Here is a 12,895-nt window from a genome sequence, read left to right as displayed (position 1 = left end):
TAATCAAGCACTTTGTTTGGAATATAGGGCTCATTTGTTCTTGCAACCACCAATAAAAACTTTGCCACTGCCAAAGTTCTAGCTTTTGTCCGGTCTTCCAGTAGGAACCTGACATAGTGAGCCTCTGACTTTCCCGGGAAAGGCACCAGCAAGGGTAGTATCAGTTCAGCCCTGGCCTGCTCATACTTCGCACAATGTAACAAAATATGGTTTATGGAATCGATGTCTTGAGCACACGAGCAAAGTCTGTCCTGGTAGGGAACTCCTCTCAACCTACCATCCAGCACTGCAGAGGGGAAGACATTCAGTCTGGCCTTGGTGAAAAGCCTTCGATAGTTAGGTACTGTCAGGTTTTTTATGTAAGATGTTAACTCAAAGACATACCCATATTGAACTCCTGCTGCCAGTGGACTACAGACTGCATGTGATCGAGATCGCAAGTCACTGTGTGCATTGTCCCATAATCTTTGCTTTAAGACCTTTTGGGCGCCTTCATAGCCCAGGTAATACAGTTGGGGGGGAGACAGACCAATAGAGGTGGCTTTTTTAGCCATGGTTTTCTGCCATTTGCTGACAAATTCCTCATTTGTCAAATGTTGGTACAGACCCTTCCCTAGATTAAACACTGAAATCCTGAGCCAATGTCTTAGGGCAGCCCACCACGCTCTAGCTGAAATTGGGCATTCACCAGCTTCCAACAAAAGTACGGAGTTGGGGACGCAGTTAGGTACCTGCAACAGAGATCGTATAAATTTTGCCTGAAAGCCATCTAGCTTTGACAGGTCCCATTATGCCAGACATTTGCTGCATACAGGAGTTGGGAAACGGGCTTTGCGTTGAAAACCCTTAAGGCTGCTGGAACATATTTGCCGCCCTTTGTGAAGAAGAATCTATGTATGGCTAGCTTTGTAATCTCCGCCTTTTGAAGGGAGGTTTGCCAATGGTGCTTCCAAGATCTTGTATGATGGAATGTGAGCCCTAGGTAGCTGAAGTATTTTACCTGTTCGAGGTTATGGCCATCCAGCACCCATTTAGACTGGGAGAATCTTCTTTCGAAGACTAAGATTTTAGATTTTTCATAATTAATGGATAAACCATTTCCAGAACAGTAATCAGAAAATTTCCTCAACAGATAATTCAAGCCCGGCCTGGAGCACGAGATGATGGCTGCGTCATCAGCATACAACAACAAAGGGGTCCTTCTCATTCCTATTTTTGGAATGTGTCCATCTGGGTCCATTAAGTTCTCTTCTAGGTCATTTAAGAATAGACAAAACAATGTGGGGGCCAAAATACAACCCTGTCTCACCCCCCTAGTCATCTCGATGCTGTTCGATAGCTGTCCCTGTCGACCGCATCGAACCTGCAGTTTGGTTCATTTAGGAATCATCATAACAGACATTGCCTTGCCTTCCACTCCCGTTCTGGCGGCTGCAAGGATTTTCGTGCTTGTAAAAAGTTATTCAACCGCTTCCACAGCTCAAGTCCAGTCCTTTTGGCAGCTGATTAATTGCAGCCCATTATCATCTGCCGTTTCAGGAGCGCCCCTTAATTAAAGCCCATGTTCCAACTTCTTGAGGAACTGAGCATAGCTCATGCCGGAGTCAGAGGTTCGGCCATGGCAGGGACACCCTTCCCAGGTGGCAGCTACAGGCTTGAGCGGCACCGCCAGGAATTTTACCTCCTTTTTACCTTCACTTGCTTCCCCCTGCCCAGACAGCTACACTGTCCCGGAGGGCAGCAGAGCTTGACTGCAATGGCCATGATGTCAGGCCAGAAACCTACTTTAAAGTTAATAGGAACTGCCGCCTGCCAGCAGAGAGAGGCTGGGTTAATTTTTTTATTAAAAAACCCAATGTATTCTGCTCCTTCACAAAAACGTGTGCGCACAAACACAGGGGTGGGCAGGGAGGGAGGGAGACACAGGCAGACAATCCACAAGCCCAGCAGGGGAAAGGGGGAAGAAGCTCTTATGTTAGAGCAGCGTCTTTTTCCTTTTCGCCTCTCGGCCTTTTGGCTAAGATCATGTGTAGGATCTGTTCTTATCAGTTTAAAATGTGATATGTTGAGGACTATATATTAAATGGAATTTTGGAGCTAGGGAAGTTTTTTAATGACTGATGTTTTAATGTATTTTTAATCTCCTGTTGGCTGGGGAAACCCAGACAGATGGGTGGGGTGTAAGTAATATTATATTATTATTATTATTATTATTATTATTATTATTATTATTATTATCCCAGTTGATATTTTTATGTGAGAACAGGAGGAGAAGAGGGGCTCCATGTACCAGAAGCCATGCTTCTCCCAAAGCCACCTGCCTTTCAGCAAGAGCCTGGCGTCTCTGAGAGAGGGAGGTTCCCGCTTGCAGGCTGCTCAGCTCCGCCTGTCAGGAGACAGAGCCCTCGGGAAGAGTTAGGCTGCGCACGCACACACAACACAGGGGTACCTCGGTTTAAGAACAGTCCAGTTTACAAACTATTCGGTATAAGAACTCCGTAAAACCAAAAGTAGTGTCCCAGTTTGCGAACTTTACCTCAGTCTACGAACGGTGGAAGGGCACCGGTAGCGGGAGGCCTCATTAGGGAAAGCGCGCTTCCGTTTAAGAACGGATTCGGTTTAAGAACGGACTTCCGGAATGGATTAAGTTTGTAATCTGAGGTGCCACTGTATCTCCAAGGATGATTTGTGTCTGAGGAGGCAGGCAAGGGAGACAGAGAACTAAGCCAGAGAATTACCCTGCAGCGCACACCTGATTTCTCAAAGAGCGATTTTTGCACAGAAGAGCAGCTGAGGCAAAGTTCACAATTGCAACAGCTGCACAGGACAGGAAGAAGCATCGGCTTCCCAATTTTTGCAACAAAATGCTTTTTGACTATCACACACAAGCACACACACTATTCACAATAGATTGCCAGGTTATTTTTTAAAAAATGGTTATCACAATTTGTTCTTAATATAAGACAATATGTTGATATATTGATATAGGCCCAGCCCTACTGTGTAGGAAGGAGAGGGGCAAGTCGTCCTCTTCTGCCATGTCTCACCAAACAGATTCTAACGTTCGCATCACCACATGAAGGCTCCTGGAAGCACTTCTCCAGGCCTTTGCTGTGGCAAGAGCAGTGCTGCATTCCATGCTTCTTCTGCCCAGGACGGAGATGCTTTGCCCGCTCTCCTGTCCCGGGGCTGGTGAGAGGCCCACAGGCTGCTCATGGAGGAACTCTGCCACAAGCCACGGACTGCGCAGTGTTGGGGTTCCTACCCAGCTATTTCAGAGCCAGTTTTCTTCTTCACGTTTGTCAAAAGATTTATTCCCCTGAGACCGTTCCCTGTCTATTTTTTGCTTGGTATTAAGTTGGCACTTGGGCTCAAAGTGACTCAGACGGTTTCCTCCCCCAGGGTGTGCAGATCTCCAGAGTCTTGACACCATGCAGCCCATGGAAAGGAAGAGGCAGGGCTACATACACGAGCTGATCCAGACCGAAGAAAAATACATGGAAGACCTTCAGCTTGTCTTAGAGGTGAGAGTTGCCTGAACACAAAAGGTAGTGATAAAAGCATTGCCTTGAATCCCTTACTAAAGGAAAAGGTAAAGGACCCCTGACAGTTAAGTCCAGTTGCAGACAACTCTGGGGTTGCAGCGCTCCTCTCGCTTTACAGGCTGAGGGAGCTGGTGTTTGTCCGCAGTCAATTTTTCCGGGTCATGTGGCCAGCATGACTAAGCCACTGCAGAGCAGTGCACGGAAACGCCATTTACCTTCCCTCCGGAGTGGTACCTGTTCATCTATTTGCACTTTTTGGCGTGCTTTCAAACTTCTAGGTTGGCAGGAGCAGGGACCGAGCAATGGGAGCTCACCCCGTCGCGGGGATTCAAACCACCGACCTTCTGATTGGCAAGCCCAAGAGGCTCAGTGGTTTAGACCTTGAATCCCTTATTAGAAGACCATTAAGACCTTTTTTCTCAAATGAAAGCTGTGCAAAAGCTTTACACAAGTTCACAGACTGCACCTTCCTACAACAGGCCTTCAGCTGCAGTTTTTGTTTCTATTTCCCCTGATGCTCAAAGAATGTCAGGCAGTCCCTGAGACAGGATCTCAATTCAGGGATCCATCACAAGAAAAGTACCATTGGGACTCATTGCCACTGCTTAATATATGTTGGCAACATGAGTTACTAGGATCTTTAGATATGGGTGGTCTCTAAGGAGATCACCCATAGCAGACTTGATCTGTGGAAACCTTTTGATCCTGCTCTTATTTTCTGATCGCCTCAATTAGCCTAAGTGTTTTGGAGGAAATATCTGGCAGCAAAGAAGCAATAATGTTAAGAACAAAGGAAAACTGAAGTTTTTTGACTAATGTGAGTTATCAAACAGTTCTTAATTTGAGAGGGGAACATTATGCTGTATTTAAAATTCATTTTCCCTCCTTGTATCTTTCTGAATGTAGGTTTTCCAGAAACAAATGACTGAAGCAGGCTGTCTTTCAGAAGCAGAAATGGGATTAATTTTTGTTAATTGGAAGGAGCTCATCATGTCTAATACAAAGTTACTGAAGTAAGTGCTACTACTCCTTTATTAATTTTTGTGGTTTTAGCTGTTTCAGTCCAAATAAACAAGAAATAACCATCAAGGCTACAGTCTACACCCACTTACACGGGAATAAGCATTACTGAACTCAGTGGGACTTACCTTTGTGTAGACATGTATAGCAATGTGGTCTTGATATTTTTTTCTTAGAACCATTCAGAAGGACTAGGGAGATTGACAAATATGTTGCCTGCACTGTCCTCTATGGGGTCTCAGAAGCATTTTCCAGCCCTGCGACTTGAGAAATCAAAGGTGCTGGGGATTGAACCTGGGACCCTGGCACGTAAAATATGTCTTCTACAATTGAGCCTGTTACCGGAAAAATCCGAGGGCTCCCTTGGACAAAACAAAGACACCAACCAGGATAACTTGGAGCAAAACAGCAGCCTGTAGGCTTGGCCTTTATTGAACTGTTGCAACAGGGTGTTGCTCTCACTTGCAGGAGAGAGGAAAGACACAGAAAAATGGTGTGCAAGACCTTATAAAAACAATGGTGCAAGACCTTATAGGTCAAGCCCACCCCCAGAAACATCATGCATACATTACAGAAAGGAGGGGTTGAGGGAGGAGTTGTGGTGGTAACCTGAGTGTCCTGTCACCTGGCTGGTTCCCTTCTCCTCCTCCCCATGAGTCATTTTCTGAAGACAAAAGGTAGTCGCAGTTTCCTGCTCCGTGAGGGAAGATCTGATCATTGTCCTTTGTTCCAGTCCATGCTGAATCCACTCCCATATGCAAGTTCTTTGTGATCTTGATTGTCTTCTGTCTAGGACCATCAGGGTTGGCATAGCAACTGGGCAGGGCTCCTGTGGATGTGCTGGGCTGGCCTGTATCAAACCTTCCCCATTTTGTAGTCCTTCCTTCATGGAGTAAAATAAAAGTGGAACAGTGCAACTCCGATGTATGGTTGATTTTCTATGAATTTATAACAGAAGTGTAGCGTATGTAGTGTGTGGGTGTGAGTGTGTATGAAGTTTGTACAAACTGAATGATTGGGGGGGGGTCCTGCTACAAGCCGAAAGAAAAGTGCTCTCTGGAGACATCAAAAGTATTTCGGACCTCTCAGAAGCATCTTAGCTGTAATTTTTAATGTTTTCTCTGAAAAAAATGAAAGTGTCTCTGCTCAGTTTTATCCAAGTGTTTCTGTTTGGGAAGCTTTTTGTTCAGTTTGTAGTCTTAAAGTGATGTGATTTCAAATTCACTAAATGCAACCTTGATTGAGAAGAGTAAAAAGCATCCCTGAAGAAATCATAGAATCATAGAGTTGGAAGAGACCACAAGGGCCATCGAGTCCAACCCCCTGCCAAGCAGGAGACACCATCAGAGCACTCCTGACATATGGTTGTCAAGCCTCTGCTTAGAGACCTCCAAAGAAGGAGACTCCACCACACTCCTTGGCAGCAAATTCCACTGTCGAACAGCTCTTACTGTCAGGAAGTTCTTCCTAATGTTTAGGTGGAATCTTCTTTCTTGTAGTTTGGATCCATTGCTCCGTGTCTGCTTCTCTGGAGCAGCAGAAAACAACCTTTCTCCCTCCTCTATGTGACATCCTTTTATATATTTGAACATGGCTATCATATCACCCCTTAACCTCCTCTTCTCCAGGCTAAACATGCCCAGCTCCCTTAGCCGTTCCTCATAAGACATCGTTTCCAGGCCTTTGACCATTTTGGTTGCCCTCCTCTGGACACGTTCCAGTTTGTCAGTGTCCTTCTTGAACTGTGGTGCCCAGAACTGGACACAGAACTCCAGGTGAGGTCTGACCAGAGCAGAATACAGAGGCACTATTACTTCCCTTGATCTAGATGCTATACTCCTATTGATGCAGCCCAGAATTGCATTGGCTTTTTAGCTGCCGCATCACACTGTTGGCTCATGTCAAGTTTGTGGTCAACCAAGACTCCTAGATCCTTTTCACATGTACTGCTCTCAAGCCAGGTGTCACCCATCTTGTATTTGTGCCTCTCATTTTTTTTTAATGTAGTACCAGAAGCAAATAAATTAAGCACATGTGCATTGCATTGAATCCCCGTGACGGGGTGAGCTCCCATTGCTTGGTCCCTGCTCCTGCCAACCTAGCAGTTCGAAAGCACGCCAAAAAGTGCAAGTAGATAAATAGGTACTGCTCCTGTGGGAAGGTAAACGGCATTTCCGTGTGCTGCTCTGGTTCACCAGAAGTGGCTTAGTCGTGCTGGCTTGTTGTGGTTCTGGACTGTCAGGAGCATTCTGATTAACTGGGTGCGCTGCCCACAGGATCCCTGGTTGTTTTCCTTTGATCTGTGCTCTGAGCTCTCTCTGGAAAGCAGTCTGTCTGAGAGCGTTAGCAAGGTCGTTTCGTTTTTTGTTAAGAGGCAGAAAGCTACGAACATACAGCTAGATTCTGTAGGTTTTTCTTTTCTGTTTTGAATGCTTCTAAATAAAGAGTTTTATATTAGAAGTGCTGGTGTCGAGCTGAGTTATTCAAGACACCACGTCGACACAGACAAGCCATTTTATGCTGCGTGTGAACTCTGCTATTATCCGGCAACTGAAGAGAGTGGCAGCGTGTGGAGTGGAAGCGTGTGGGCGCCAATGGAAGTTTGCCGAAGTGGCAATAAATCAAATTTATTGCAGGGCCATTGCAGCAGACTCAGTGGGTCAAAAGATATACGACCCAACAAACTTTAACATGGCCACATGACCCGGAAGCTGTACGCCGGCTCCCTCGGCCAGGAAAGCGAGATGAGTGCTGCAACCCCAGAGTCGGCCAGGACTGGACCTAACGGTCAGGGGTCCCTTTACCTTTACCTTTATACCTTGCAGGGAAAGCAGAAATCTGGGCTTTTGAAAAGGCCTTTTTAAAATGCTTGCTTACACTGTGACAGTGGATTGTCTTGCTAGGTGTATAAGTCTATAAATGCCACAACCAAATAGGAATTGGGTTAGCAGTTCCTGTGTTCTTGGATGTGTCCAGCCTTCCTTTGATGGTTCATTGTCAGACAGTAATTTAGGTTGTGGCCATGTGATCTCCAGGTTCTGAATGAGCTCCTGGGTGAGATAGCAAGATCCACTTGCTTCATGTTCTCAACAGAGTTGACCCTGCCACACGGGATCTCTGTGTGACAGTACCTGGTGAGCCCCTCCTTAGCTTGTTCCTTTTGAAAGCTCCGGATTCAAACTGCTTCCCTGTCGTTTTATTTTGTTCCAGAGCCCTGCGTGTGCGTAAGAAGATGGGGGGTGAAAAAATGCCTGTGCAGATGATTGGTGACATTCTGGCTGCTGAGCTGTCTCAAATGCAAGCCTATATCCGGTTTTGCAGCTGCCAGCTTAACGGGGCTGCCCTGCTGCAGCAGAAAACAGATGAAGAACCAGAGTTCAAAGAATTTATGAAAGTACAGTATACTACGCAGTAGCTTCCTAATTCAATCGTGTCTCTTTTCTCCATGAGGGTGTGGCAGATGTAACACGAGCTCTCCAGTCGCCACATCTACCAAATCAGGGGTTAACCTTGGGAACGGGCTCTTCTTCCCCACAAACATTTCCTTTGTACAGTATATCACACCAGTATCTGCCCAGGCGTTTAGGTAAAAGTGCCCCTTGGCTGCTTGCTCACTTGCCTCTCAGCCAGTTTCTCTGCCACGCTGTCAAACCTCAACTCTCCTTGTTCTTTGAATAGGTCTGACTGTGGCTGCAAGGAGTCTCCACAAATGGAAAGGCTCCTTGGGAGGAGTGGGGATCCTGCAGAATCTCCCACTGGAGTACAAAGGAGAGCAGATCTCCCCTTCCCCCACAGCCCCCTGTCCCTAATGCTGTACCAGAGAGGTCACCAACCCTGCAGAGCAGATTTTTGAGGGAGGAAGGGGAATCAGGAGAAAATGCTGCCCCCTCCATGGGTGGAAAGACCTCTTTACTAGAACCTCACTCATGTAAGTGTTTTGCTTCCCTTGGGAAATGCTGCCATGAATGGAGCCTTGTTCTGGCTCTGCAGCAGAGGTTTTCTTTTTTCTAACGGAGCAGCCTGAGATAGGTCACACTCTCCCCCTTAATATTCTCCATCCAGACAACAGACACCCAAGGGGCTGCTCTTTTGTAAAAGATAACAAACTGAAGCTTGTACAACTGTTTGCGCATTTTAAAGCCCTCTGTCAATGTTGATCAGTAGCAATAATGCAGTCTCTCAAAAATACTGGTTTACCTTGTAGAAATTGGCTTCGGATCCTCGCTGTAAAGGAATGCCACTCTCCAGCTTCCTGCTGAAACCTATGCAAAGAATCACTCGCTACCCTCTTCTCATAAAGAGTGTGAGTATCTTAACAGGAGGGAGAGGGGGATTGACAGTTAATGAAACACCATGGGACTGTCCCCCCCGCTTGGGGTGCGGTTGGTTGGGATTTATCTTCTAGGGATACTTACCCTATCAGACCTCCACCTCTTTCCCATACCACTTTGACCCATGAGTCCTGGCCCAAGGATGACTTGTTATTGAGGGGATGTTACCCATCTATTGGGGAGGCTAGTATGGGATCTGGGATTTCCACAATTGAAGGGCTAGGGAGGAATGGCGGTGGGGCTAGATATCTCTATCGGCGAAGGGTTTTGAGATGCAGTGATCCTCGAACCCCTTCCAATCTACGCCCCATCCCGAGGGATGAGGGTAGGGAGAGCAAGGTTACACACCTCCGTCATTGGTGCTGTGCAATGCCAGGTCCATAGGCAACAAAACCGCCACCATGCGTGACTTTTTTGTCTCGCAGGGGATTGACCTGGCTTGCGTGACGGAGACCTGGGTACGGGAAGGCGAAGTAGTCTCCCTACATGAGATAACACTCCCAGGTTTCTCTGTCCTCCATCAATCGCGGACTGTGGGTCGGGGGGGAGGAGTAGAGTTGTTATTCCGGGAGGATTGCTCTTTCAGAGCTCTGCCATCACCGACGACCTCCGGCATTGAATGTGTTGGTCTCGTGTGGGGCACCAAGGAGAGCTTGGCTGTCTGGCTGGTGTACCGACCACCCAGCACACCTGCAGCCACCCTGTCAGACCTGCTGGAGGTGGTGGCGGGCTGGGCCTTGGAGTTCCCAAACCTACTGGTTTTGGGAGACTTCAACGTCCATGCCGATGCCGCTCCCTCCTCACAGGCTCTGGACCTAGTGACTTCCATGGCAACACTGGGGCTCTCCCAGGTTGTTTTGGGCCCCACTCATCAAGCAGGCCACACGCTGGATCTGATCTTTGGGGCTGGCATAGATGTGATCATGCTCCCTGCTGTGGAAGTGCCATGGTCTGATCACTACACTCTGAAAGCCAAGATAGACTTTCCGCTCCTCCCCGGCTCGGGTGGCGAACCTATTTGGGCTCGTCCGCGAAAACTGATGGATCCTGATAGATTCCGACAAGCCTTGCGGAACCCTGCTCCTCCTGGCGACTCATTAGATGACCTTGTTGAGGACTGGAATAACCGGCTCTTGGCAGCCATTGATGAGATCGCGCCTAAGCGCCCTCTGCGACCCCGTCGAAACCGGGCCCCTTGGTTTACTGAGGAGCTCCGGAAAATGAAGCGGGATCTCAGACGGCTAGAGCGAGTATGGCGACGGACTCGTGACGGAGCCTCAAGAACATCTTATAGGATGCTTATGAAAGCCTATGAGATGGCTATGAAAGCTGCTAAGAAATCTTACTTTGCAGCTTCCATTGCATCCGCTAGCTCTCGCCCGACACAACTTTTTAGAATAATTAGGTCAATAACGTCCTTAGGAGGACAACCAAATTTAAGCACAAATTCGACCCACAGCTGTGAGGCATTCGCGAGTTTTTTTGCGGAGAAAGTCCTGTTGCTCCGTCGTGACCTCCCTGCCAATTTAGATACAGTGACTGAACTGGAGGCCCCTTGACTGACTTCAGGTCCAGTGTTGGACTATTTCGATCGGATACTCCCTACTGATGTGGATAGATTCCTCCAAGTTGGTAGGCCCACCACCTGCCTCCTTGATCCATGCCCGTCTTGGCTGATTAGGGAGTGTCCAGATGTTGTGCGGACCCCCCTGGTTGAAATTATCAATTTGTCCCTTGACACGGGGACATTCCCAGGGGAATTAAAGGAAGCAGTGGTGTGTCCACTCTTAAAAAAAACTTCATTAGATCCCTTAGACCTATCCAATTACCGCCCAGTTTCAAATCTTCCATACCTGGGTAAGGTAATTGAGAGAGCGGTTGCTGAACAGCTTGGTAGGTTTCTGGAGGAAACATCAGCATTAGATCCATTTCAGTTCGGTTTCCGTCCTGGTTTTGGGACGGAGACGGCTCTGGTTGCCCTAACAGATGATCTCCGTAGACAACTGGATCGAGGCGGGTCAGGACTGCTGATCCTTTTAGATTTGTCAGCAGCCTTTGACATGGTCGATCATGATCTTCTGGACCACCGCCTCGCAGACGTGGGGATACAGGGCATAGCCCGTAACTGGTTGTGCTCTTTTATCTCTGGTCGGGGACAGAGGGTGGCACTGGGGAGGGAAATGTCGTCGCGCCACTCCTTGGTGTGTGGAGTGCCGCAGGGCGCAATTCTCTCCCCGATGCTTTTTAACATCTTTATGCGCCCCCTTGCCCAGATTATCCGGAGCTTTGGGCTGGGCTGTCACCAATATGCTGATGACACTCAGCTCTATCTGCTGATGGATGGCCACACTGACTCGGCCCCGAACACACTGACCAGATGCTTGGAAGCTGTGGCTGGATGGTTTCGTGGGAGCCGATTGAAACTAAATCCTTCGAAGAGGTCCTATGGCTAGGTCGGGATGGCATGGGGATGAGGGACCAACTCCCTTCTCTTGCGGGGACCCAATTAGTGCCATTGCCTTCCGTTAAGAGTTTGGGTGTAATCCTTGATGCCTCCCTTTCCATGGAGGCGCAGGTTACAGCAACAGCCAAGGCGACATTTTTCCACCTTCGCCGCATCAAGCAGTTGGTCCCTTACCTTTCCCGCCCTGACTTGGCCACAGTGATCCATGCGACGGTCATCTCCAGGCTTGACTACTGTAATTCGCTCTACGCGGGGCTGCCCTTGAAGCTGTCCCAGAAACTCCAGCGGGTACAGAATGCTGCAGCGAGGCTCCTCACGGGGTCTCTGCCATGGGAGCATATTCACCCAGTGCTTTTCAAGCTGCACTGGCTCCCGGTAGAGTTCAGGGTCAGATTTAAGGTCTGCTTTTGACCTTTAAAGCCCTTCACGGCCTAGGACCCTCGTACCTCCGGGACCGCCTCTCCTGGTATGCCCCACGGAGAGCCTCAAGGTCCATAAATAACAACACCCTAGTGGTCCCAGGCCCTAAGGAAGTTAGATTGGCCTCAACCAGAGCCAGGGCCTTTTCAACTCTGGCTCCGGCCTGGTGGAACGCTCTGCCTCATGAGACCAGGGCCCTGCAGGATCTGATTTCTTTCCGCAGGGCCTGTAAGACAGAGTTGTTCCGCCTGGCCTTTGGCTTGGAGCCAATTTGATTCTCTCCCTCTCTTTTTTTTCCTTTCTTTTCCTTCTCCTCCTGCGATGAGGCTACATTTTAATATTTTAATGTTCCATTATTTTAATGTTGTATTTTATTTTTGTTTTTAAGTTGTAATCATTCATCTTGTTTTTATTATTGCTTGTAAGCCGCTCTGAGCCCGGCCTTGGCTGGGGAGGGCGGGGTATAAATAAAAAAATTATTATTATTATTATTATTATTATTATTATTATTATTATTATTACTATCAGCATAATTGTTCTCTGAAGGACTGAGGGAGGGGTCCTTTGGGAGGAAGGGTGGGATAGAAATTAAATGAACTAACTTGATTGACAGTATTGTGTGAGAACAAGCAGAGGACTGCACGTGTATTTATTTTAAAAAATCAGGAAACTTCTCATATTTGTGTGGATAACACCTCAGTTGGATCCCCATCAGGGACAGCTGCCTATTCCTGCCTTTCAGGGGGTTGAACTGGTTGACCCTCAGGGCCCCTTCCAACTCTATGATTTGATAGCTCTCTCTGCCCGCCCCCCGCCCCCGCCCCCCATTTAACTGATACTGCAATTTTCTTTGTCTGTTTTTTCCAACCAGATACTGGAAAATTCCCCTGAAACTCACCCAGATCACAGTCATCTGAAGCTGGCTCTTGAGCGGGCTGAGGAGCTGTGTTCCCAGGTGAATGAGGGAGTGCGAGAAAAGGAGAATTCAGACAGGCTTGAATGGATCCAGTCCCACGTTCAGTGTGAGGGCCTTGCTGAGGTAACTGTCTGGGGTGGGAAGGACAGGATAACAAGGAGGAAATAGGTGCTGGGAATGCATTATTATGGGTTCTTGA

At 47.8% G+C, this 12,895-nt stretch overlaps 1 protein-coding gene across 9 annotated transcripts in view; it reads left to right on the top strand.

The window, feature by feature from the left end:
- Positions 1–12,895, top strand: part of ITSN2 (intersectin 2) — a 92,949-nt gene that overhangs the window by 73,373 nt on the left and 6,681 nt on the right. For all 9 annotated transcript variants that reach the window (XM_083729742.1, XM_083729739.1, XM_083729732.1 and 6 more), the window contains 5 exons: positions 3,403–3,524; positions 4,452–4,558; positions 7,776–7,959; positions 8,770–8,868; positions 12,652–12,819. In XM_083729742.1, coding sequence (XP_083585868.1) covers positions 3,403–3,524; positions 4,452–4,558; positions 7,776–7,959; positions 8,770–8,868; positions 12,652–12,819 — 680 coding nt within the window. The remainder of the gene's footprint in view (positions 1–3,402; positions 3,525–4,451; positions 4,559–7,775; positions 7,960–8,769; positions 8,869–12,651; positions 12,820–12,895) is intronic.

The sequence above is a fragment of the Podarcis gaigeae genome, assembly GCF_964106915.1.
Source record: "Podarcis gaigeae genome assembly, chromosome: 3".
Taxonomy (NCBI): domain Eukaryota; kingdom Metazoa; phylum Chordata; class Lepidosauria; order Squamata; family Lacertidae; genus Podarcis; species Podarcis gaigeae.
The sequence above is the reverse complement of the archived record's forward strand: the minus strand, read 5'-3'. Positions and strand labels throughout refer to the sequence as shown.